At 52.8% G+C, this 27,128-nt stretch overlaps 1 protein-coding gene across 2 annotated transcripts in view; it reads left to right on the forward strand.

Moving 5' to 3' along the window:
- Positions 1-13,657, forward strand: part of GRIK3 (glutamate ionotropic receptor kainate type subunit 3) — a 230,863-nt gene extending 217,206 nt beyond the window's left edge. The window contains exons 14-16 of one of the 2 annotated variants that reach the window (XM_029228965.1): positions 8,673-8,895; positions 9,420-9,670; positions 12,468-13,657. In XM_029228965.1, coding sequence (XP_029084798.1) covers positions 8,673-8,895; positions 9,420-9,670; positions 12,468-12,662 — 669 coding nt within the window. In that variant the 3' untranslated portion in view covers positions 12,663-13,657. Of the gene's footprint in view, positions 1-8,672; positions 8,896-9,419; positions 10,051-12,467 lie in introns of those variants that run through there. The other variant, XM_029228964.1, reaches the window with a different exon arrangement.
- The last annotated feature ends 13,471 nt before the right edge of the window (positions 13,658-27,128 follow it).

Raw genomic sequence — 27,128 nt, forward strand, 5'->3', positions numbered from 1 at the left:
GTGTGTGTGTGTGTGTGTGTGTGTGTGTGTGTGTGTGTGTGTGTGCTGCGCCTGCTTCTGCCTATCCGCAGGCTATGGCCCAGCCCTTTGTGCCAGAGCATCCCTCATGCATTACAGATGAGCCCGTCTCTAAGCAGGGCTCCCAATCAAAGGGAAGCAGCATAAATATGCCCAGTGCAGGCTCATTGCCACTGATTGGATGCCCTTGCCTCCCTCCATGCTAAGATGCTCAGATTGGCTTCCAAGAGCCTGGTCCCTGCTCCCCACCGAGCTGCTGTCCTCGGCATCAAGCAGCACCTCCCTCAGCCCGCTCCACCCTCACCCACCTTCCCTGCCAATGGTGCAGTGAGGAGGGCAGGGGAGGGACACAGATGCTGCCACCCAGCTGGGATGCTGGGGCTTAAGGGCCCAGGCTCGCAAGGGCCTTTGGCCAGAAACAGCAACTCCACATCCCCCTGCAGAACCAACTCCCCTTCCTTGCCCTCCTGATCACCAATGAATTCCGCTTGCTCTCTGGCCACCTTGTCTCCTGCTTTAGTTCAAATGAAAGCCCTCTTGCCTAGGTTCCCTTCCATCGGCAGCAGCGGTGGGACTGTTATGTAGGCAGAGAGGAACCTGAGTGTGGATGCATTATCCCCACCTCGGATGATGAGCTAGAAGAAAAGACCCTCCTAGAAGGTCCCTGGACAAACTTCCTTCCTCCCTGCCCCACCCCCAGCCCACCCTCCTTAGTCATACCTCCCTCCTCAAGCCCTCCCCCTTCCCCCCCCCCCTGCACTGGGCCTGGGGGTAGCCTCCTTATGGTCACTTTCAAGTTAGAGCTGGAAGGAAACCTGAGTTTAACCTAGAGAGACAGAGGTCCAGAGGGGCTGGGTGAGTTGCGGGAGATCAAACAGCAGATCAAGGATCAATGGAGCCGGTTGTACAGTCAGATACTTTGTTTGCACACACACTGCCCTCTCCCGCAGCCGCTCCAGGGTCTTCTCCTGGAGGGGCGGTCCTCCCTCCCACCGGTGAGTGTATCCGGCAAGACTGGCACTAGGGTTGAACAGGAATCAGCTCCAGAGGTTGCCATTGGATGTCTAGGAGACATTAGCAAAGTCAAAATAATAGTAACATTTATTGAGCACTTACTGTGTGCCAGGCAACGTTCCAAGTACTTTACCTGTATTCACTCCTATCATCCTCATAACATCTCTAGAAGGTTGAGACTATTATTATCACCCTTAACACATGATGAAAGGAAGGCTCAGAAAGTAACCTGAGTTCATACTTCTTGCCTAACGTCACACAGCTGGTGAAATGCAGCGCTGGGATTGGAATCCAAGTAGTCTGGCTCTAATGCCTGTGCTCTTTGTCTCCGTGTCCATATTGTTTCTCTAAGGAGCCAGCCACAGTCCAGGAGTTCCTTGGGGAAGAGTGAAGCCGTATCCCCAGCCTAGAACCATCCTGGCACATCCTAGTTGCTTAAATAATCACGTTGAGTGGATGCCGTTGTCGAATTAAAGGATGGAATTAAAAGACAGCAGAGGCCAAGTAAAGCAAATACAGGAGACCATGCTGAGGACAGGAACCCAGCAGGTAGCACTCCTGAAGGTTCCAGAGCACAGGGCAAATGAACTTCATTTCTGCAGTTAGCATGTATCCTGGTTAAGCTGCAAACTGTCTTAAAAAGCCCCCCTGGCTGAGAGTAGCACTCGAGGGAGAGAGCCCACTCCCATCCAAAGATGACAACAGCAGGAAGCGAGACGCCGGTCTCTCGGGGGGCTCCAGATCCCTCGCTCCCCCACCCTGTAGCCTGGGAGACGCGTGGCTAGTGGCAGCCCATCATTCCAGAGGAAATTTCATTTGAAGAGTTGTCAGGGAGCAGCAAACATCACAAACAATGTCTCCTGTGTTGTCCTCCCTCCGTCTTGGAAGATAAAAATTAATTAGGAGAAGAAAAAGGAGGCCTTTGAAAGTGTTGTTTGGCTGTAAAAATATGTAGGCAAAATGTAAAGGAGGACGTTGGGAAAGCGTGTTCTTGGAGGGGAGGGCTGGGCAACTTTGAAGGCAGAGGATGTCAGAAGACAGCTTCTCCAAGGATTTAGCCCTCTTTGGTGTTGCGGTGGGAGAGACACATCACACATGGGAGGGACTGTGTGTGGGTGACAGCCACTTAGGAAAGAGATAGAGCTGGGGACCAAGAGTTCCAGGCTCCCCAGGTCCCTGGCACCGTCAAGCCCCACCCCTTGCACAGCTTTGCCCCATCCTAGCAACTGAGCCTGGAAGGTGCCTGGAGAGGCCATCCAGTCCATCTCCCTACCTTCCAGCTGCTCAGCAGACTCTTCCCTGGGCTGGAAGGCTCAGGAGGGTGCTCCCAAGCTCAGCTCCCAGTTTCTCCTGACCTGTCTGCTGGCCTCTCTGATAGAGCCTTAGCCCTGCTTTTGAGCAGAAGCAGGATAGGAGGACAGAAATGCAGTGACCAGGCAGAATTCATTGTGGTGCAGCCTGGCGCAGTCAAGTCTCATCAGTCTCAGAGTCAGGCAGACCGGGACTTGAGTCTTGGCTGTTGTCTGTGCTGGGTGACCTTGGATAAGTCACTTCACTTCTCTGAGCCTCAATTTGCTCACCTGGATGACATGGATACTGATTCCCACCATGAAGCAATTAGCAAGGAGATTCAATCAGCCACTGTATACACAGTGGTTAGGCCAGTGCTAGGCACACAGTACATTTAAGGCAAAGGCTTTCTCCTCTGGATGCCCCTCTGTTTGGCTGACCCAGAAGATGGGCAAGTTGGCTGGCCCCTTTTCTCCTTTTGCTATGTAGTCCCCTCCTGATGCAAGGGTTTAACTGGAGTCCCATGGAGAAGCTCCAGCCAGTGGACACCTGGAGAACCTCTCTTCTTCCAGGTCCCTCCAGATTGGGCCTGGGGGCTTTGTGGAGGACATTGGTGACTCTATCACAGGATGGCTGTCTACCTGTGCACAGAGCTAAACACTTCAGGGGGAGCCCAGAGGTCCTCAGAATAGAAGAGACCCAGAGCAGGCAGGCAGAAGACAGCAAAAGGGGCAGGGGAGGCCTGGGGATGATGGGAAGTTATTGAAAATGACTCAGTTACTGATGACCTCTCTGTGCCTCGGTTTTCTCACCTATGAAATGGGTATAATAATAGTACACACACACACACACACACACACACACACACACACACACACCCCTTGTAGAGGTGATTATTGAGATGATTAAATGGGATAATTTATATAGAAAACTTAGAACCATACCTGACACAGAGTATGCATACAATAAATGTTAACTATTTTTATTGTTTATTCTTGGTGATACACAGCCCTGTTTAGCTCACAGATACGATTTTGGGGGCAGCACATTTCATATATATATATTTTGTGTGTGTGTGTGTGTGTGTGTGTGTGTGTGTGTGTGTGGTATGCGGGCCTCTCACTGCTGTGGCCTCTCCCGTTGCGGAGCACAGGCTCCGGACGCGCAGGCTCAGCGGCCATGGCTCACGGGCCCAGCCGCTCCGCGCATGTGGGATCTTCCCGGACCGGGGCACAAACCCGTGTCCCCTGCATCGGTAGGCGGACACTCAACCACTGCACCACCAGGGAAGCCCTCTTATATATTTTTAATTAGTGGCCAGCATTTTAAAATGGGGAGATTTTTGCATTTAAAAAATTCACATATCCAGCTTCTCAAAAATGTGAAAGATGAAGGGGCATCACTGAGCTGGCTCTCCTGAAGAGAGATTGTCAGGTGCCAAGAGGCGGCGGCCGTCCCCAGCTTATCAGAACTCCACTCAGCGGCCTTTACTTGTTTACAGTACTCTACCTGGCCCGTCTCAGCACTGGAATTTTCTGCCACTGAGTACTATGTCATTTAGTTTCCATAGAAACTCTGCACTCTAGAAATTATTATCCCCAATTTCTAGATGAGAAAACTGAGCCTTAAAGAGAATAAAGGAGGCTTAAAGACAGAGAATGACGCTAGCCACTTATCAGGCACTTCCTAGGAACCTGGCTCTGTGCTAAGCTGATTCCCATTCTACACATGTGGAAAGTGAGGCTCAGAGATGTGACATCACTTGCCTGTGGTCACAGAAGGAGCTGGCATTTGAACCCAGCTAGGTGTGACACCAGAGTCCATGCAGTGGAGCCAACCCCTCCCACCACCTCCACCCCCAGCCTGTAGCCCTCGCCTCCTGACTCCCCCCACTGCAGGGGTCAGCCTGCAGCCCTCACCTCCTAACTCTCCCTGCAGGGGCCAGCCTGCAGCCCCCACACAGGCAAGCCTCAGGGGCACATGCAGAGAGCAGAGGGTCAGCAAGTCTGCCCTGGCGAGGTGGGCAGAGGCAGGGAGCCTCCTGGTCCCCATGAAAATAACCCAAGAGACATGATTAACTGCTCGGGTACGTGGATCTAATAAGGCCAAAGACTCCACATCCAGGGATAAGAAAGCCAGTTAATCTGGAAAAAGGTCTCTTTTCCAGTATGGAAAATACTCAAGGTCTCACATGGAATCACATTGCCTCCCCACACACATTCCCTGAGATTCAGCTCTCTTTGGAATTGATATATATTTTTATACATATATATATATATATATACCTATATACATTTTCTTGTGCAGAAATGTTAAATTCTCAAGATTAAATATCTTTAGTTGGGGGAAATCAATTTACTTCTTTGAGGAGGCTAGAATTGAAAGTCGTGAGTCTGAAACTTACTTTCTTGCCAAATTCACTGATAAAAAAATCCTCTCCGTCCTGGCATGTCGCCCTGTATCGGCTGCTCCAAGCGATTCCATTAATTGATTTGGGTGACTGGCCCTGAAGCAATGCTTATTAAGGTTCCCACTGGAGCTGGGACAGGGAGGATGGCATCGGAGTCATAGGTACGTGAGACTCCATTCCCTGGGGTGGTAACTAACTCAGGCCAGTGACGGAACTCAGGCATCTTGTGACCAGGCCCAGGAAGATAGGAGAGGGGACTGAGATTCCAGGAGGGGCCCTGGCTGTATCCCTCCCTGCCTCAGAGGTGCACAGGGAAGCTTTTCAGGGATGTTCTCAGAATCACAGAATCACTCAAGGACAGAACCTAAGGGGAATCAGTGGGTTTTGTTGAAAATGGGGATCCCAAGATATGAGACAAACACGGGGGGTGGCCTTTCTAGGGAAGAAGATTTCAGATTCATCTGCCTAAAGGTGATGAAGGTAATGAATTAGTTGACACTGGAGCTGGGAGAGCAGAACCCCTTGAAATCAGCATCACAGCCAGCTTCCCGCCTTATCGTCACTTTTCATCTTAACTGGCCCAAGCTTTCTGGTGTTTTTACCCATCTTCCCCATTCCATTCCTTCACCTGCTTCAGGCTTTCACGTGTCTCTCCTCAAAGCCCATCAGCCTCAATACCAGCCTCTCCCTCGCCAGCCTCCAATGGAAATTTCTATCTCCATTTATGACGGGGTGTTACTGGGAAGAGCATATATTTTGATGTCAGGCATGCCTATGTATAGAAGGAATGGGGTGTTGGGGAGAGGATGCAGGGAGGCGTTTGCAGAAAGAGGAGAAGTTCTCATCCTCTTCTGAGACAGAAGGAGTGGGACAGGGCTCCCTGTGTTGTTCATTTTCAAGTTACTGATGGCTGGTTGTGTCGGAGAATGAGTGGGTAAGATGGGTGAGGTGTAAGGGTGGATGGATGGATGCATGCATGCATGTATGCATGCATTAGGAGATGTAAAAGGAGCCCTGATGGCCTCATACACTCCTAATTCCCACCTCTAGTAGAAGAAGGAGAATTTGGAAAGCAGGAGAGACTGGGATGGAAAAGGAGCTGAGGTGCTGAAATCATTGATTGGAGAATAGTATTTAGTTACAATAACCAAGAGAGCAGAGTGTCTGAGGCCATGTGTCCCTGCCAAGCAGTGATGATTGGACTTGGATAACCTGATTAGAAGAAGAGTTGGAACTGATCATCTGAAAAAGCAACGATCTTGGGAATAAAAGTAGCTTGCGTCAGTATGTGTGTAAGAGAGTGTATCAGTTACCTATAGCTGCATAACAAATTACCCCAAACTTAGTGTCTTAAAACAACAACATTATGACCTCACAGTCTGTGGGTCAGGAATCAGCTTGGCATAGCTGGGTCCTCTGTGCAGGGCCTCTCACAGGCTGGGATCAGGGTGCTGGCTAACACTGTGGTCATCTGCAGGCTCCACTTCTAAGCTCGCTCACATAGTGGTTGGCAGCATTCAGTTCCCCCTGGGCTGTTGGGCAGAGGGTTTCCATCTCCACTGACTGTCAGCTGGAGGCTGCCCTCTGTTCCTTGCTATGTGGGCCTCTCCATGGGGCAGCTCACAGCATGGCAGCCAGCTTCCATCAGAGCAGCAAGCCAGAGGAGCCAGAGAGAGCAGAAGCAAGACAGAAGTCACAGTCTCTTGTAACCTAATCTCAGGCATGACATCCCATCACTCCTGGGGGTGGGGGTTAAAAGCAAGTCACTGAGCCCAGCCCACACTCAAGGGTAAGGGATCACACCAGGGCATGAATCCCAGGGATGGGGATCATTGGAGCCATTTCAAAGCTTCCGACTGTAGAGAATCAGGGCGGGAAAAGTAGCAGAGTGAGAATGGGCCCAAGGGAGAAACTGGAGAAGGCAGTCTGGATATCAGAAATGATCTAGAAAATAAGAAATGCCTGGAGAGTCGGAAGAGCTGGACATCAGGAATGTTCTTAAGGGCAAGAGTAGCTAAGTGGGGAGGGGAGGAGCATCTGGGAGCCATGGGAGGATGGAACAGCCGGGGAGCAGGAATAGCTGATAGTGGGACAGGCTGAGGACGGCAGGAGCGGGCGGCAGCCACTTGCTGCTCCGATGGAACCCACTGAGGGCTCTGGGCATCTGAGCCCTTCCAGGCCTTCAGCTTTGGGGCAGATAAATTTGCAGGAGGGGAGTGGCTGCTCGTCTATGAAGGCTCCCTCAGGCCCCGTGCCCAGAGGAGGCATCCCTGGCACTCAAGAGATTCGGGGCTCAGGTGGAATCTCTAGTGGGGTGCTGCCTGCTGCTCCGGGGCTCCCTCCTCCCCAAGGCGTGATTGGGTCTCCAGAAGCCAGTCTTGGAGGGGACAGCCCTTAGCGCTAGGAAACACCTGGAGAGGAGAAGGTCCACTTTCCTCCCAGCCCCCTCCCCCTGCCACTCCTGGCAGTCACAGCTTCTCCCCCCTGCCCGCAGCCCCGCGCCAGCCTGTTTGAGCACACCCATGCCATCACGCACACTGGAGCTGGGCCGGGGGCCAGTCAGACAGGCTGACATCACAAACAGGCACAGCCAGACTTGGAAACAGCCAGGGAAAATGAGGCCTGCAGAGCCACCTGCTCCCCTGGGATCAGCAGAGGCAAGGCTGATCCCTGCTGGGAGCAGGCAGCCAGCAGGCACTAAGTTCCCAAGAAATCTCATGAGTGCATGCACCCAGGTCTGCCCAGTCTCCTCAGGCAGCAAGAAACATGGAACCTTGGCCCCCTCTCCTGGCCCCAGGCCCTCTGTGAGTCTCCCCAGCCAGGCGGGGCACGCACAGCAGCCCACCCACCAGGCCTGACCTTAGGGATGCTGGTTCCGTATTCATGGAGCAGCATCCTGCCCAGGATGCTCTGGAACAAGAGGCTGAGGGGTCTGTGGACCACCTGCTCTGGCTGCCCCCACTCTTCTCCCCTCTCTGCAATTCTCACCCTGCTTCTCTTTTTTTTTTTTTTTTTGCGGTACGCGGGCCTCTCCCTGTCGTGGCCTCTCCCGTTGTGGAGCACAGGCTCCAGACGCACAGGCTCAGCGGCCATGGCTCACGGGCCTAGCCGCTCCGCAGCATGTGGGATCTTCCCAGACCGGGGCACGAACCCGCGTCCCCTGCATCCGCAGGCGGACTCTCAACCACTGCACCACCAGGGAAGCCCCCTGCTTCTCTTTTACTGTTTTGAAGGAGAACAGACAGGAGCACTTGCCTCAGACAAATCTTCCCCTGGAGTATGGTACATAGAGCGACCTGCTTGAAGTGGGAGTGGGAGGCCCAGAATCCACCGAGCTTTGCCCTCATCAGCCCCTGCCCCTCCCCCCACCCTCACAGTGGTTTCTGCGAGGCAGTGCAGCTCTATGGTTAGGAGCATGGGCTCTGGAGCCAGATGGCCTGGGTTAGAAGCCTGGTTTTGCCACTTTGTGTCTGAGTAAATTAGGCAAATTGAGGCACAGCTAAACTCAATTTTCTCATCTGTAAAATGGGGCTAATGAGAGTACCTGCCCCCTATGATTGCTGGGAAGAATCAGTGAGTTAATACAGGCAAAGCACTTAGAACAGGACCTGCACATGTTTAACTGTTCAATAAATCTTAGAGAGAGAAAATTAATTTTTAAAAGAACATCCTGAAAAATACTTGTGCCGTGGCAAAGAGCCGAGTGTTTTCGGGTAGGTTGGCTTGACTCAAGTTTATGACTCAGCAGCTGTGTGTTTGAGGACCTATCCGCCCAGGCCCTCAGTTTCCACATCTGAGCAGTGGGTCGCACTCCCTCGCTCTGAGGACTGTGCACAGAGTTCAGTGACCCGGGCCCTGCTAAGGGGTGAGCTGTGCTTGATCCCTGTGTGCTCAGTAACTGTGTGTGCATCACCACCCCTCATCCCTCCCCACGGCCCAGAAATCCAAGATCTCCACTTTCGAGAAGATGTGGGCCTTCATGAGCAGTAAGCCCTCGGCACTGGTGAAGAACAACGAGGAGGGCGTCCAGCGGGCGCTGACAGCCGACTATGCGCTGCTCATGGAGTCCACCACCATCGAGTACATCACCCAGAGGAACTGCAACCTCACCCAGATCGGGGGCCTCATCGACTCCAAGGGCTATGGCATTGGCACGCCCATGGGTGAGCATGGGGCTGCAGGGGGGAGGGTGGCAGGTGACAAAGGGTGAGCGAAACCGCCACATCCACTCATGTGCACACATGGCCCCCTGCTCCCTCTCCCAGGTCACCCCACTGAGCCTTAAAAGGCAGCATATCCTCAGCCCAGAAACAGAAAGGTAGAGCCACAAGCCTTGCAAGGTCAGACCTGGCCTGAGCAGAGGAGACATGGGCAGGCACAAAGGTGGGGGGTCAATTCAGAGGTCATGCCTCCTCTCCCTGACCTCACCCCTGCTGATGCCGCCCAGATGCTCTGCAGGCCTATGGAGACAGGGATTCGTAGGCAAGACTCTCCACCCCAAATCAGGACCCTTCCACCCAGACACCATAGGTGGATTTCAAGAGGGGCCTCCTGGCACTAGGGTCCCCCTTTGGATGAGCGTACTGAGAGGCCCAGCGATGGCGTCTGGTACCCACCAGGGTACTGACAGGGGCACACAGATGGACTGAAGGCTGCTGACAGCCAGGTTCCTCTCTCCCCCACTCAGGCTCCCCATACCGGGACAAGATCACCATCGCCATCCTGCAGCTGCAGGAGGAGGACAAGCTGCACGTCCTGAAGGAGAAGTGGTGGCGGGGCAGCGGGTGTCCCGAGGAGGAAAACAAAGAGGCCAGCGCCCTGGGCATCCAGAAGATTGGGGGCATCTTCATCGTCCTGGCCGCTGGGCTGGTCCTGTCTGTGCTGGTGGCTGTGGGCGAGTTTGTATACAAGCTCCGCAAGACAGCAGAGCGAGAGCAGGTAAGCCCCCAGGAGCTGGGGCCTGCGCGGGGAAGGGAAAGAGACGGAACGGGGTCTGCGCTGGTTTCTAACCCCCTATGTGCCAGGTGCAAGGTGGTGTCTGATCCCATCCCCACCGTAGCCCACTCTGAATCCAGTCCACCAGGAAGCCCTGCCAGCCCCACCTCGGCACTGACTCCGAGCATGTTTTCCCCTCAATGTAGCTCCACACCAGGCCACACCCATCCTGTCCAGCTGGATCATGCACCAGCCTCCAGTCTGGCCTTCCTGCCTCCACTTTTCCTCTCGATCAGCTGCTGTCCATACAGCAGCCAGTGCCCTGTTTAAAACTTAATTCACACCGTGTCATTCCCTTGCATAAACCCCTCCAGGGTAATTGTCGAAGCTTCGTGATGCTTACATAGGGGGTTCATTATACTCTTCTCTCCACTTCTGCATATATTTGGAAATTTCCATAATCAAAAGTTTAACCAAAGTAAATAAATAAATAAAGAGATAGGAGGGCCGGCCCAAGCTTGCTAGGTTCAACCTGTCTGATTAATTCATCAACTGTGGTTAGGTAGTGGTTCTGGGTCCCAGTAGCAAATTGCAATCACAGGGAGAAAGCGTTTTAAGTGCTAATACCCCTGGCCTCACTCCCAGAGACTGTGTTTTAATTGGCCTGTGGTAGAGCCTGGAATAGGCTTCTTAAAGTGTACGGCATGATTCAAATGCGCACCTTGAGTTGAGGGCTACTGGGCTGTTGGGAAGCTCCTCTCACAGCGAAGTTCAAAGGGATTCAGGGCAACTGTGGAAGGAGATTGCAGTTAAGTCATATATATAAGATGCACTTACACATCCATCCAAAATTAAATGGAGTCCTTTATAATCAGGAAGCTTGAGTTAGCAAAGAGGAGGGGCAAAGATAATTCTCGGTGTTCAAGTTCACATGGGTATAAGAAAAGGGACATGTTCCCATATTGCTGGGGGGAGTCCAAGAGGGTAAGTTTCTGGAAGGTAACTTTGTAGTACAGCCAGAGTCTTTAAAAGTGGCCATGCTTTTGACCAATTTCTTTTTTTTTTTTTTTTTTTTTTTTTTTGCGTTACGAGGGCCTCTCACTGCTGTGGCCTCTCCCGTTGCGGAGCACAGGCTCTGGACGCACAGGCTCAGCGGCCATGGCTCACGGGCCCAGCCGCTCCGCGGCATGTGAGATCCTCCCGGACCAGGGCACAAACGCGTGTCCCCTGCATTGGCAGGCGGACTCTCAACCACTGCGCCACCAGGGAAGCCCCAATTTCTACTTTTAGAAATGCACCCAATGGAAGTGGCCAAGGACATGTGCAATTTTATTGGCAAGGTTGTTTGTTGAAGTGTTAGCTATAATGTGAAAAAACCTAAATGTCCAGTAATAGGGAATGGTTTAAAAAATTATGATACATCTAAAAATAACAATCAAATACTTTGGGTCACATTAGAATTACATTACAATTGGAATGAGCTCCAAATTCCACCGAAAAGCCTATGAGATCTGGTCCTTGCCCACGTCTCCAACCTCCTCCTTCCCACCCTCCCCCCTCACTTACTCTGCTCCATACACACTGGCCATATTTTTAGTCCTTAACCAAGCACATTTCTGCCTCAGGGCCTTTGCACATGCTGTTCCATCTACCTGAAATGCTCTTCCCCCAGAGCTCCATATTCTTAGAGTCTTTTGGTCATTCAGCTGAAGCTCAAGTAGTCTTCCCCACCTATCCCCCCTCCCCACCCCACTCTATCCCATTTCACTGCTTTATTCTCTTAATAATAGTTATCCCTCTCTGAAATTATTTGTTCACAAATTCATTATCTATTTCTGTCCCATCATTAGACCATGGGCTCCTAGACCATGGGCTAGGACCTTATCTGTCTTTTTCACTGCTGTGTGCCTAACACCTGGAACAGTGCTTGGCACAGAGTGGGTCTCAGTAAATAGTCTCAGAAGCAAGAAAGGGAGGCGAGGAGGGACGACGTCTGCATTTAGTAGGGAAGCAAGGGGACACTTGGCAAGGTCACACAGCTGGTAAGAGGCAGGGACAGAATTCAAAGCCAGGTCGCCCTTCCCCTTCACCACACAGCCTACCTACAAACTGTCTCAGTGCTGATGCCCGGACCTCCCAGCCCCACTGCCTTCTCGACAAGCTGCAGGACAACCTCTGGCAGCTGGTCTCATAGGAGCCACCGTCATCAGATACCTGTGGGCAGTGCTGCAACTTGAGCTATCCCTCTTGGATATCCACAGGGACCCAGGCCAGAAGAGGCCGCTGCCACCCACAGCCCTACAGGAGAGAAATATGTACTGAACTTCCCTGAGTGGGAGCGCGGTGACCCCTCCCCTCAGTTGGAAGCCCTTCCAGCAAGGTTACCCATATATTCATCAAATGTTTCTTAAGCACTGACTCTGAGCCAGGCCTAAAGCTGGGGGCTGGGCTCATAGGGATGAAACTGGCTGGTTCCTGCCTTCAGAAGCTAGTGGAGAAAAGTCAGGCGGGTACATTCCTCAAACATGAATGCGCATGCCAATCAGAGCCACAGTTGGCTCATCCGTAAAATGGGGCTAAGATGATACCACCTTAGACTCCAGACAAGGACGTGATGTTTTGTAGGCTGCTACTCAAAATAATCACCTTACAGGGGACAGGAGGCAGGTGGGGTAAATGTGTGAGGGAGACCCGGTAGCTTTAGCAAGGCTCTGGGAGGAAGGGGGGGAGTTGGCTGGAGTTGCAGGGTCGGGTCTCACCCATGTGCCCCTTGCCCTCCCACCCTGTACCCCCACCCCAGCGTTCCTTCTGCAGTACCATGGCCGACGAGATCCGCTTCTCCCTTACCTGCCAGCGTCGGGTCAAGCACAAGCCGCAGCCTCCCATGATGGTCAAGACTGACGCCGTCATCAACATGCACACGTTCAACGATCGCCGGCTTCCAGGCAAGGACAGCATGACCTGCAGCACATCATTGGCCCCCGTGTTCCCCTAGGCACAGGTGGGGCGGGGCCCACAGGCCTGCAGGCAGGGCGGAGGAGAGCAAAGGACACTGGAAGGAACATCCCCAGTCCCCATACTGGGCTTGGGGACCAGAGCTGCTGCCTGCCTATTGGGCCAGGAGTCCTCTGCCCTTACCTACTAGGAAACCAGCAGGCCCCCAGGCCAGCTGCTTGGGCTTCACCCTCCTCTTGTTTCTTCTGTGGGTTTCTAAAGCTGCCAGCCAAGATAGCCAAGGCCAAAGGAAGCACATGCCTCTCTCAGGCCAAACTCATCTGCCCCTCGACTCCCTTCTCCAGTCAGAAGTTTCTACCATGGCCCTGCAGGGGCCAAAGGAAATGGGAAACAGCTCTTATATTGCCACTCCTTCCCCGTGAGCCCAGGCCTCCTGGAACTTGACTGTGAGACCAGAGACACAAACCTTGGATACCTTAAGGATCTTATAGTTTGGCTGCCAATGGGAGCTGAAGTTGGGGATTGGCCACCCCACATGCCTGGGCAGAAGGAAGACTTCGTCCCCCAGGGGCTGCTTATGTGGTCCTGATCTCCTGGACTTGACACCACCCATGGAAGCCCCTGTTTGGGCAAAGTTGAAGGCAGAGAGCCCCACAGAGGAAAAGAGGAGTTTGGAGGCTGGGGGAGAGGAGGAGACACAGAGACCGCCATTTTGAATTCTTCTGGACAATGTCCCAATGGGTCCTACTCCTCTAGGAGGTCTCTAGGAATGGAGGAGTAGTCAGAGCAAATTCTTCCCCACATTCCAGCCAGAGGAAAGAAGACCCCCTGAATCTCTTGCAAAGGATGCCTAGAGACTGAGACAGTATTTGAAGCCCAGAGGAACAGTGGATTCCATGGGAATCCCTCAGGCCCTCGAGCCTGCAGATTGTACTTTGCTGGTTACCAAGCTGTTTTCTAAACCCTGGTGGCATTAGGGAGCTTGAGCTCTTTGCCGTCTACTCTTCAGCAGCTCCCCATTCCTGGCCAGTTGACCTTGACCTTCTTCTGTCATCATGGAAGGAGGAAAGTAGCCTAGATTGAAGTGAACGTCATCACCCCTCCTCTAAAGAGGATCATGTCCTATGGCACAGGCTAACTTTGGGGTAGATGGGGAAAGCCAGAAGGGCCCTTAAGAACACCTGGCCTCCTGGACTTGCCAAACCTAAAGATGCTCCCCAGGAAAAGCAAGTGTTCAGGAGCAAGATAGCCTCCCTGATAGGGGCCCCCATGGTGGGGAGGGAGAAGCTGCCTCCTGGAGAATTAACCAAAGGCCCCACACAAAGACACAAGGCCCTTATGGCCCCTGGTCTCTTGTCTGGGGTAGTTGGGACCTTGTGGGGTTTGGGGGTTCAGCAGAGATGAGGTACAGTGAGGGGTTGACCAGGTGACCTGTGGGTTCCAGCTAGCTGTGACAGATACCCTAGAGGTCTGTGACTCTAAGATTCTGGGAGATGAATGAGACATGGAGGGAATAGGAACAAAGTGTCCTTAAAGAGAACACGATGGGGCCAGCAGGGCTGCCCGTGGCCAAGGGCAGAGGGTAGGTTTTGAGCAACGGAAAGGGGCCTGGAGACTCTGGACAGGGACCCAGGAGATACCAGCCACACCCCTCCACCACTCTCCTGTTTCTGCTTGGGGACCCTGGTTAGGGAAGAGCTACATTTAGGTCTCAAGAACCTTCTCAGCTGGGGCGAAGGGCAATCTCTGACTCCCCTCAGGACTCCCAAAGCAGGAGAGCGCAGTGGATTCCTGTGATAAATACCGTCCCTCCTCCAAACTGAGCTGCAGGGCCAAACCGACCGGTTCCCAGAATCACAGTGGCTCCAATAGGCTCTGTGCACTGGAGGTGGGAGAAGAGGGCTGGACATACCATGTAGCCAACACACGTCATGATAGGAAAAGCCATGCTGTTGTGAGCTCCTGGGTGTAGGAGTGTGTGTGTGTCTGTGTGTGTGTGCGTGCCTATATGTGTATCTTTGTATGTCTCATCTTTGTGGGTTGGGCATGAAGGGCAAACTAGGGCAGGTGACAGAGTCCAGACATGCAATAATAGGAGAATCCTTTGGGTTCTGACGTGTTTGTGTGCATGTGTGTGAACTGGGGGTGAGGGAGACAAATATCTGGACAAGCCGCAGGACCCCATACATGTAAAAACAGGAGAAGCCATGTCATAATGGGGTTCTGGTGAGTATACATATGTATGCATGCGTGAACGACTGTGTACGCTTGTGTGTGTGTGCGTTTGTGCACCAAATGGCAGAGGGTGGAGAACAGAATAACACCTGCAAACATTGCCAAATATGTTTAAACGGAGAAGCCATGTCATCAAGGGGTCCATGTGTGAGTGTGCATGCGCATGTGTGTGTGCAATGGAGGGCGGAACCAGACAGACACGTAGCACAGGGCAATGCATGTTGTATGTGAGAAGTCACATGGGACTGGTGTTCGTGTGTGAGTGCACTCACATACGTGTGTTCGAATGCACGCATATGTTCCAGCTCACAGCAGGAGCAGAGACGGACAATCAGGAAGGCAGGGAACCAGAGTGTGCAAACACTTCTGTCATGGAGAGATCATTGTCACAAAGATTTGCCGAGATGACATAGGCATGGGCACGGGGAGACCGGCCAAGTGGAGGCGAAACGCTGCAGGGACTCACGGCCAGTGACTCCTTTGCTCTTGGTAGAGTGGCCTGTTTGAAGGGAAAATGACATTTTTTTGGCAATTACCAGATAACCAGATTCTGATGAAGGTATCTGCCGATTTTTTCTCACCAACCACAAGCATGAACCTCTCTCTTTATCCAGTCTAATTTCATAGCACGTGCCCACATCCATGTTCGTATCACACACACATGTGTGTGCTTTTGTGTGTGGCATGCCATGAATGTGTCATTTCTTCTGAGGCTATGCACATAGATAGACTGTGATGGGAAGGGCGACAAGGAGGTGGAGTGGGTAGGAAGAGCTTCATCGAAGGGGGAGAGAATGCTGGAAATCAGAGGCACAGTTCAATTTGGGAAATCCCCTGAAAGGGACTGAAATGATTTCTCGAGTCCTACACAGGGATGGGAGGACACGCGGCCTGATCTCGCCTCCCACTCAAGCCTTATGTCCGTGTGTGTGGATAATGTCCAAGCTCTGCCTGATGACCTGCTTGCCTCTGAGAGCCCAGCATTCAGAGTGCAGCAGAGCCTGTTTCTGCCCACGTGTGAGCTCTCTCTCTCCCGGGGTATGGAAGGTGCCACTGCATCTTGGGGATGGGGGCCAGGGAGCTATTCCCAGCAAGGCGGGTCATGTGGAATTAAAGTTCAGGCCCACCTGCCCGCGGACGAGGATCTGAGCCGCAGCAGGTGCACGTGGGCAGGGGGAGCACGCCCACACGGAGGCACTGAGGTCAGTGGCTCCGAGTGATGGAGGCATCAACACTGGTTTGGATGGAGCAAAGATGAGACCGGCCCGAGCAGGTGCTGGCCCGTCCCTGTCTGGCCCCGCATGCCGGCCCTGAAGAAAAGACTCCCCTACCTTCTACCCCCATCCCCTACCCCAAAAAGCCAGTGTTTCCCCTCAGCCTGATCAAACTGGCCATATTGAGGGGCAGCAGTGAAGACACACAATACCCGCTAAGACCATAGGGTTTGGGGCCATGAGGGCTCCTTATCTCTCTCCCCTTGACCTGTATTGGTCTCTCTTCTATGGACAGTTAAGAAAACCCTGAGAGTTTTGTCACCATTCAGGTGTCTTCGAGTGTCTCTCAAGAGGTGTAAGGTCCCCTTGGCTGAGGAGCTGACTCTGAATCTCTGAAGTGTGGGAGCCACCGCCCCACAGCCAGGACTCCGCCTCTGCTAGTTGAGCACACAGGCTCCCCGCAAGGCCCCGGGCACCGGCGGAGGGCAGGTCCGGGCCAGGATGGAGGAGGGTGGCAGTGGTGGATGGAGGAGGGTGGCAGTGGTGGGTGAAGGCTCCAGATGGTTGGAAGTCACTCCCCTCCTTAACCTCCAGGAAGTCAGAAGTCAGACGCAGGCACGCGCCCACCCAGAACAGTGGGAAGCTCCCTCCCCCCATCTTCTTGCTGGCCTGCTGCGTGTGGGTGGGCTGGACGCTGCTGCTCCATCACTCAGTGTGAAGCCCACCCCTCCCCGAGCCCTTCCCAGCTCTCTGTGCAAACATCTGGAAGTAGGACCCACTCTGGCCCACATCCGTGGTCCTGTGTGGATAGCCAGCTGGGAAGGGCCTTGCGGTCTGGACAAACATCTATATGGACTTTTAACATCTGAGATGGGCCCGGCCCCATGGACAGATGCAGGAAGTGAGCCCAGCTCTGTAGACGGGCCTCTGGAATAGACACATCTGGAACAGTCCCAGCCTGGGTGGACACATCTGGAGCGGGCCCAGCTGCTTGCCACAGTAGAAGGGCCCTGCCCTCTGTCCCCAGGCCAGTTTGAGTCGAGCCTTCATTCCAGTCCTGGCTTTGCCCTGGAGTTAGAAGTTCAGCGCTGAGGCCATACGTGAAAGTCACAAAACTGTTTTTGATAGAAGGTTAATGTTCTATACATTATATATATGAATGTAAAAAGATATATATATATATATATATGCTGTATGTATATATATATGCACAGTGTATATATGACCTGTAGCCCATGTGTATACACACCCTTCCCCGCACGTCTGCACACAGAGTGTACATCACCCAGCCAGTATGGGTGGGGACCAGGTGAGAGATGCGGGCTGCAGCTGCCGAGTGTGGGATGGACGCCACCTGGGGCAGGGGCTGCGGAGAGCCCCGTGGGGGAAGGGAAGGGCCTGCGTACATCAGAGCTGCAGACCCTGAGGAAGAGGGGCTGGCAGATGGCCCGTGCACAGCCAGTGCCTCCTGGGGGTGGGCAGGAGTGGCCCAGGGGCCTTGGCTGCATCTGAGAGGGTCTGAGGCAGAACAGCTGGACCTGGGTCTGGGGAGCAACGTCACACCAGTGCTTGGCTCCTGAGTCGATGTGACAGCTCTGGTCCCAGGGCAGTTGCCAGGGAGCTGAAGGGCTGGGAAAGAGGGGTCCACTGCCTAGACCAGCTCTCAGTACCTGCCTGCCCAGCCGCCAGGGAGGTGTCAGGCTCTGCCTGAAATACCCTAGAAGGCTGGAGTATTCTAGGTGGCAAAGGCCTCTGCCTCACGTTCTCAACCACACGCAAAGGCACAGCTCACAGCTAAGGAAAACCCTTTTTAAAAAGAATGACCCCCTGGGCATTGCCAGTGTGCCAGTCTGATGTCCCTGTGCCCTTAGGTATTGACCTTATCCCCCTCCCCTGTCTTCTAGAACAGACCTCAGATCACCCCACAGTGTGTCTCTTTTACAGATCAAAACTGAGGCCTCCAGCAGCTATAGACCCAGCAATTCCAGCCAAGAGTTTGTCCCACCTCAGACAACCTCCCCAGCCCCATTTGACCCCAAGGTCAGCTGTCAGGGAGTGACCGGGGAGCCAGAGATGTGAGCAGAACAGTGACATGGGGTGAAAGAGGCGAAGCCAGGAAGGCACTCCTCTCCGAGCACAGCCCAATGCCATCTGTCTGCCTTCTCCCCTGCTGCACCTCCCCCTGCAGGACAGTTGGCAGGGTGCTTGTGCCCCCTCCGCCCCTGCAGTACCCGCAGGCCTCCAACCCTGCCCCACTCAGATCCATCTATTCTCATTCCAATCCTTTAGCTAGTGGTCCGGTTGCATCACAGGTCAAAGCATCTCTGGAGCATGCAGGAGAGAAATGGTCTGGAGTGGGCTTGTGTGTGGTCAGCGGCTTGCACTCTGCTTCGGCCCCATGCATCAGACTGGTCTGCACTTAACTCTGGGTCTGCCTCTGGGGCCCTGGCCAGAGCACATCTGAACCCAGTGCCCTGAGGAAGGGTCTGTCCTGGCTCCAGGACAGGAATCAGAGGCTCCAGGGGCCCCCATGCCACTGTGCTCCAAGCCCCCAGCCCACCTCTGCCTGGGCCAGCTTCCTGGCTGGGCCTCCCATGATGGGGACTTGGGTTCCCAGCCCCTCAGCTGAGCCCCCAGACAGCCCCGTGTGAGACCACTGTCCCACCACCCAGACCAGAGTGCCTGGACGCCCCTCCCAATACCACTCAACATGGTTCCCACACACTGGTCTCTGGGCCATTCAGGGGATGCCCTTTGTGGACATGCAGAATTTCTATGAATATAGTTTTTTGTAAACATTTTGTAACAATTTGGGTTTCATAGTAACTGTGTTACTTGCCAATCATTCTAGGCTGATGTAAATAAATTTCCAGACAAATCCGATTATTTTCCTTTTTAAGACACTGTGATATATCAAAGTGCACAGTTTGCTGTATGAAGTAATATGGTTTTAAATTTTAAATAAAGAAATGTTTCTAGAAAACAGGAATCCCTTGAGATGTGTTTTCTGCTTCTCTTCTCTCTATAGAACCAGAGGGTGCTGCCAGTTGAGTTGTGCCATTCACCGGGGGCTGACTGTGTCCTGGGCAAGGGACCCTGGTGACGAGCAGGTGGGTGGCTCCAGCCCAGGCTCCTGGTTCCCATTGCAAATATTGACATGGGACATCAATATTGACACCATCTGACCTCTGTCTTTCCTTCTCTTGGGCACATTCCTCTCCAACTCATCTCCATCCACATAGCTACCTTGGAAGCTGCCAGGTCCTGGTGTGACCCTGTCCCTTTGGCAACAGCTGGGGAGACTGGGTGAGCCTCTTATCCAAACTTGGCCAATCAGAGATCTTGCCTGAGCTTTTTCAAACTGGAAATGAGAAAGCGCTCAGTCAGTTACTCTCAGGAGATGGAAACCGTACACATAGTAAAGGGTTCAGGGCAGGACGTTTTAAGCAGGAAGGGATTGGATATGGATATTTACAAAACCAATGAAAGATGAGGGAGCAAGGCCATGCTGGGCCTCCAGTGGCTCCCAGAACAATACAGAAGTGACCCACCAGGGGAGCGGCCCCCTCCGAGACTGGTACTAGAGCTGGGAGGCAAAACACACCAGAGCTACAATCCAGGGTTCAGAAAGCCTGGATCAAGAAGTTGAGGCCACCACTATGCCCATCACAATTGCTTGTCATCACCCAGGAAACGGTAGTGATGTCGCTGGAAAAACCTCATGTCTGAAACAGCCCGTAAGGAGGCGGGAAGAGGGGCTCTGCCTCACTTCTGCCTTCCAAATCTCATGCAAACAGATTTCATAGGCAGAGACTAATTTGCATCCAGAAACTTCCATGCTTCCCTATGTACGACATCATCATAATCGTAGTCCAATCAGCTGTGGTGGGGGGCGGGGTCACATAATACAATCATGGCACCCAGGGACTTTGCTTTAAGAGAGTTGAGAAGACTGGAAAATTCCAAAAAACAGCTCTATGGACTGGGCAGGCCTCCTGAAATACACACCCTCCTATTCCATCATCTGAGGACTTAAATAACTTGTGTCTGAGTCCCAGCTCTACCACCTACTACGTGTATAACCTTGAACAAGCAGCTTCACATCCCTGAGCCTCAGTTTCCTCATCTTTAAAATGCATGATCATGAAAACCACCCGCCCGTGGAGTGGTTGTAAGGGTTAAACGAGAAAAAGCAAGTTAAGTACTTAGTATAGGGCTGGGCGTATCATAAGCCAACAAGCGACAGCAATTTTTATTAAGAAAAAGGAGGAGGAGAAGGAGAATTAGCACCTACTATGTGCTGAGCCCTCCCTGGTAGAGTGGTGAGCAGTGAGGCAAGACTCCTCCCTCGGGGGACACAGAGCCTGGCCCAGAAGCCTGTCTGTGACACTCTAGGCTCTGGACCAGGGTCAGCCAGGCCTCTTGGGATAGCGGGGCTGCTCTGTCTCTGGATCGGCCAGCCTCTCCGGGAAGCCCCCGACTCTACCTCTCGGCCCATCTCCACTTGGCTGGCACTGAGCTCTCTCTCTCCACGGCTCTGTCTGTAGGAGATAAGGAAGTGATGCTGGGCCTTGTCTCTCTCCCACCCCCAAGAGCAGGGTGTGCTGCCTCTCTGCCCACAGAGGGGGTGCTCCTTGCTCCTGCCCCAAGGAAGGAAATGGAGCCCGCCTCACCAGGCACTCAGTACCAGCCAAGCATCACTGCCAGCACTTTATACGCACTTCCCACGGACTGAACAACGACCCTCTGAAGGAGACACTGTTATATCCCATTTTACAATTAAGGAAGCAAAGGATCAGAGAAGTGAATGGACTTGCCCAAAGTCACACAGCTAGTCAGTGTGGCTTTCCACATGCAGAGCTGGAATACAAAAAGGGGCTATTTGACCCTCTCCACTCTCCATTCTGCTCCTCCCAGGACATTCCCCCTCAAGATGTGAAGCTCCTCCCTTCTCTGCTGCCTCTTGAAGGAGGGATGGCAAAGAAGGGAGGGGAAGGCAATCAGGAGGCCAGGCCTTGGCCGGGGGAGGGGGATGGGGGGGCGCAGCCAGGTGGCTGGTGTGGCTCAGTCCCCAGCTGCTGTCAGCAGGGCTATTTCTGCCTCTGCCTCTCCTTGATCAATGCCCTTCGTGCTCCTTCCATCTCCAGGCACCAGGACACTGGCTCCTAGTTCCAATGCACTGAGCCCCCAGGAGAAAAACCTTCAAGAACGTTCCTCAGTCAGGGATCATTGCGGCAAGAACAGAGACCTTCTCCAACCAGAGCAAAAAGAGACTTCATTATATGGGGTCTGCTGGAAGCAGAGCCAAGCTCCTCTCTCTCTCTCTCTCTCTCTCTCTCTCTCTTTCTCTTTCTCCCCGCCCCCACCAACCCTTTTTCTTGTTCATGGCAGTAAATAGCCACCCAGATCTGGTTTCAAGTCCCCCCTGCTCCAGGGCCCAACAGCAATGACCTAGTATGAAAATGTCCCAATTCCAAATCACCTGCCACCCCTTCAGCAGAGGGCGCTGGATGGGGACATTCTCAGCAAAGGGGTGTATCTGAGAACTGGCTCTAGACCCGCACTTCTCACACTTAAGCATACACATGCCCCGGGGATCTTGTTAAACCTAAGGCTCTGGCTCAGTGGGTCTGAGACAGGCCTGAGAGTTTGCACTGCTGACAAGCTCCCAGGTGAGGCCTGGGCTGCTGGTCCTTCGCCCGCACAGAGAGTAGCCAAGCCCTAGAGGGGAGCGGTGTGCAGCATGGCCTCAGGACACGCTCCTGCTCCAAGCTGTGAAGACCCAGGCCCATCCACCCCATTCAACAGCAGCACAGAGCTGGACCCGCCCCCTTTTAACCCCTCACTCGCCTCATCGGAAATGCTTATTAATTCAGTCCTACCACTGCACTGCCCTCTTCCTCCCTCTCATCAAGCCCTAGAATATCTAGGCTGGAGAGGACACCAGATCACTCAGGGCCCCTCTCTAGGCCTGATGACAAGCCCCACCAAGCAGTACAATCAGGGACGTGGGAGTTGAACTTGCTAGGCTCTGTCCCTTGCTGTGTCTTCTTCAAGCTTCAGTCTCCTCACCTGCAGAAAAGAGAGGTTAAGACCCATCTCAGAGGGTTGTTGTAGGGATTCAATGACACTGTAGCTGCCTTGTACCTGTACAGCTCAACCGATGGCAGCTTTTATCGTGGAGGGAAAGTAACGAATAACTGGACCCCTCCCCAATATTCCAAGAGTTAGAGTGGCAAAGGCACAGAGAAATCAAAGATGGGCAAATACTCAAGTTTTAAGTTCAAAGATCTGGGTTCTGGTGTAAGACCCAAAGCATCTGGAAGGACATAGGATCCCATTCTCCCTCCACCACTTCCCAAATTAGGCTCAAGATTCCACAGGCTGGAGGAAGAAACCTGGGGAGGGATTGCCAGACAGAAACGGAGTCAGATGTGGAGGGACCCCCAGGTTGCCAGTCCCAGACGATTCCAGGGAGTGGACCCCATTCTCTACCTGCATGAGGCCAGTATAGACCTGGGCACGTGCGCCCCACTAGACATCCTTCTCAGCAACTCCATAAGGACAGCTTCCTTAGCAGCCAGGTGACGCCCCCTGGCCATCTTGCACGAGTGAAGAGCCATCTGTAGCCTGAGAATTTGCTCAGAGCCCACGTGGCCAAGCCCTCTTTTATTGAATCAGGAAATCAGGGCTCAGTCCTGAACACTTAGAGGGAAGGTGATGGTGTGTCAAGGCACCTCCCCACCTCCAACCAAGTGGGACTAGACTAGAGACTTCCCTCTGAGCTGTGGAACAAGCCCCTTCTCCCTTGTTTTATTCATCACCATCATCATTACTGTGGTGGTTGTCATTTCTGCTCCCCAGGCAGTCATGAAGCCCAGGTGGCTTGGAGCTGATAGGCCAAGATGGTTCTGGAGCAGATTCTGGTTAGGCTCCTTTTTGGCCTCTAGGTCTGGGGAAGTCCCATCCCTGATAACTGCACCCTCAATGTCAAGGGCTCCCTTCCCTTTGACCTTGGCTGTCTCACCCTTTCCAGAGCACAGAGGTCTGAGACCCGTTGAGCTGGCTTTGACCTCCCACAGGTCCCCACCAGCCTCCAGGTCAGGGACATGCCCTCTCTCCTGCCATCTCCTGTGGCAAGGGCCTCTGATCATTCATGTCAGAATCAGGAACAGCAGTCCGATGGGACAGAGTAACCGCTTGAGTTAAGCCAACCCACCCTGATGACGATGACTCACCAACCCAAGGATTCTAGTAGTAACACTTCCATTCCATGGCTCTAATTAATATAGGCACTCATTTACTCCTTTTGGAGTATTTAGCAAACACAGGAATGTGTTAAATGCTAGAGAGCAATGGTCTTAAAGCTCTGGCCTGAATCATGAAGATTTTTCAGTGAATAAGGAAGCCGTGATGGCTTCAAGGGAATCCATTGGAAGATCTTAAACTTCCATCTGTATTCTTCCCTAAGTCTGAACTGCCTGAGAAAGAATCTGAAAAAGAAGTCTCCTTCACCTATGGGCCCTTCCCCGTCTTTAAAGAAACGTATACTTTTCACCTCTTCTGAATCTTAATATGTGCAAAGTCCCAGGGTATAAAAACCTCCAGGGCACTAAATAAAGGAGTAATTCCAAAAAAAAAAAATCAGGGACAAGCTTCAAGGCCCTTCTGCCCCCTTAATTTAACCAGGTGACCTTGGATCATTCATAAGACTTAGCTTCTCACCTGTGCTGTGGGGATGCCCACTTTGACTGCCTCAGGGAGCTCATGTGAGAATAAAAGAAAAATCTTCCTATGAAAGCACAAGTTAAGTGTGAGACATCAGGCTTGCTACTATTCGGGAGGGTCCTTCTCTGCCCTTCTGTCAGTTTCCCCGGCTCCCTCATCTCCCCCCCACCCCCAAGTCTATCTGGAGTGAGCTTGGAGCAGCAGGAGGTCAGGGCCAGGGCACGCCTGGAGCTGCAGGTTGCCATTCCAAGAATCAGGCTGGGCCAGGGCACGCGGCTCCCCCGGGGCCCTGATGGCACTTCCTTGGGAAACAGAAGCTGAGTGTTTAAAAAGCATCTGTCATTATGGAAACAAAGTTGCCAGGCCATTTTTTCTTTTCCTATTTTTACTGCAGTTTCATTACCTTATGCAAATGAGGCCGCTGGTGAAGCCTTTCTGCAGGGTGGCCTGTGCTGAGACCATAAGGCATCTTCAGGGACAGGAGCAGGTCAAGCATTTAATAAGAGCCTTCTGCCCTATGTGGGCACTTCCCTCTATGAGGTGGTCTAACTCACCCTTGTATTTCCTTAGAGCTGGGCAGTGATGAGATGAAAGATGTGAAAAATCAGAAGTTTCCCAGCCCTACTCACCTGAAGGGGTTGTGGAGGGAATAAGGTCACAGCAGTTGCCATAACCCAAATGTCACTGGCTCTGTGACCTCTTGCATCACCCTGACCTCCAGTCCCCTGCAAAGTCCAAGGGACAGGTCCCCTCTGCCCTCAGAATCACCCTCTCATCTGAGGACCAAAGGTTAAGAGCTCTTGGTGCTCCGCTCCTTCTTTTCCAGGAGAAGTTCTCATTAATAATAAAATAATAATGACAATAATAATAATACATTCTAGCTACTTGAGCGACAACTCTAGACCTAGGACAGTGCTTAGTACTTCGCATACCTCATCTCACAGAAGCCTCACCATAACCCTATGAGCTAGGGGCTATCGTCCCCATTTCACAGATGTGGAAACTGAGGCTAAGAGAAGTAGAATAACTCACCCACAATTACCCAGCATCAGCATGAAAATGAGGCATTCCAGCTGGGACCTCCATGTCAAAGATTTGATAAATGAGTGAATGACTAAATGAATGAGTGAATCAGAACACAGTCAATAATCAATGTTGTTTACAGACACTGGGGAACTTCCATGCTTATAGAAAAAACAAAAATCCAAACTTGATTGGGCCAAAAACGAGAATTACTAATTACAGCCACTCACAGGAGCGACCTACCATTTATGCCTAATTGCAGTGCAGTCCAATAACAATTATGCACATCAATAAATGTGTCAGATTAACTTGGGTGTAAGTTTTATTTGATTGTAACACTAAACCCTGTTGGTGGTGGCTCAGACTTCGGAGCCCATGGCCCGACTTTGGGAGCCCACAGTCCCTTCTGGAGGTGAGGTTGGTGCTGGAAGGGAAGTGGGAGGTGGGGGCAGAGAGGAACATCTCTCTTCTCTGCTGCAGCAGGTCTGCCCTGGCAAGCTACGGGAAAGCAGTTTGGCAGGGGGTCTTCACGGGGCAGCCAACGTCACAAAGACTCCCCTCCTTCCCTCAGTGCCAAAGGCAGCTTCCTAATTAGAGCATCCATAACCCTCAACGTCTGCTCCAAGAGAATTCAGCTGCTCTAAGATGGAGAAGTCCATTAACTTTATTGCAAAAACATCAGACGTGCTTTTAGACAGAGGATCACTGCCAAGTGAGATAAACTGCCACGACCTGCCAGAGGGACAGGCCAGGACTTCCTGCGGTCCCCAACTGGGTCCTCGTAACTGCCTCCTCTCCCTGCCCAACACCCTGGGTGGGACTGCAGCCTCCTGGGAGGCTGGAGCTGGGGAAACTGTGAATTTCAAATGCAGGGTGCAGTCTGAGCACCCTGGCTTTCCCCGTGTAAGTCGCACCCTGCTGAATGGCAGCACCAGACAGGCACCATCTGACTCCCAGAATGCCCCAGGATTCCCACCCCATGGTTGGGGCCGCTCATTCCTGCATCAGCAGAAGTTGGATTTGCTGGTGTTCCTGGGAACAGTGGAGCAAGGTGGCTAAGAACGGGCTTTGGAGTTAGATATTCCTGGGACTGAATCTCAGCTTTGCCACTTAGGAGTCCCGGCGTGACCTTGCACAAGTGGCTTAACATCCTGAAGCTACTCTGTAAAATGGATTACATCATACCCACCTCTAGGAGGGTTAAATGAGACGATGCCGGGAACCTTCAACTCGGTGACTGTCACACAGCGAGGGCTCTGTCAACGAGAGCACCCCTTCCAGGTCGCCAGCGTGAAAATGGAGAGGGAACCAAACCCTACAAAGTGTGTGGGGGAGGGAGGGAACACCAGGTTGGAGCCAGACAGTCCTGGGTTCTAATCCCAGTTCTACCTTGTGCTTGGGTCCCCTACGCCCTCAGTTTTCTCACCTGTAAAATGAGGTTGATGGTCCCTGTTCTCTTTTCCTCACAGGAGAATTAAGAAGACATGGAAGTACTTTGAGGTCACTAAAGGGATATCCAAAAGTGCAACATTATTGCTTCTGTTACTCTGGTTGTCAACCTAACGTGTAGTGCTCCCCAGGACACGCCAGGCCCAAGGCTGGCTGCTCCCCAGCCTGGAATTCATCTCTGCCTCAGCGCCCCATGCCACAGCCCTCCTGCCTTGTCCTGGGCGGCCTGGGTCTCCATAGGGAGCAGCCACAGACCTCCCAGCCTTCGCGAACGTCTCGCCAAGGGGGCCTCCTGGGCGTCCTTTCTCAGATTCGGATTCTTCTTTATATGAATAATTAGCAGAAGCAGTCCAAGGGGGAGGCAACAGCCACAGCAATCGACCCCGTGATTTCCGAGCTGCGGGAAGAGCCCAATTTCGCTCCAATCCAGGTGCCGTAAATTCCCATCAAGCTAAGAAAATATAGTGCAATTTAGAAACACTGATACGGCAATAAAACACAGATCTCCGGCAAATGGAATGCGGCAACATCTAAAAATGGAGCCATACATGACTCTGCCTGCAAACTCCCTCCGGGGACGCGCTGCTGGGAGCAGTTGGCGAGTTTCTGGTTCAAGCTGATCTTTTCTTTCTGGATGAGGGCAGGGCCACCCACAGCTGGGTCTCAGGCAGCCCTCTCGGGCAGGCCTCCTCCGTGGGTCCAGAGCAGGGTCCGAGGAGAGCTCCCTAGCCAGAGGGAGATGGCCTCTGTCATCCAGGGACTGCTGGGGGAAGCATTTCTGAAAGGGTGGGAGGGAAAGGAGGGAAAGAAACCTACTGCAGGCCGTTTAGTCCTCGCAAGTGGCCTTCAAGGGAAAT

This window comes from Monodon monoceros, unplaced genomic scaffold (genome assembly GCF_005190385.1).
Source record: "Monodon monoceros isolate NGI ecotype Baffin Bay Population unplaced genomic scaffold, NGI_Narwhal_1 Super_Scaffold_18, whole genome shotgun sequence".
Lineage (NCBI taxonomy): Eukaryota > Metazoa > Chordata > Mammalia > Artiodactyla > Monodontidae > Monodon > Monodon monoceros.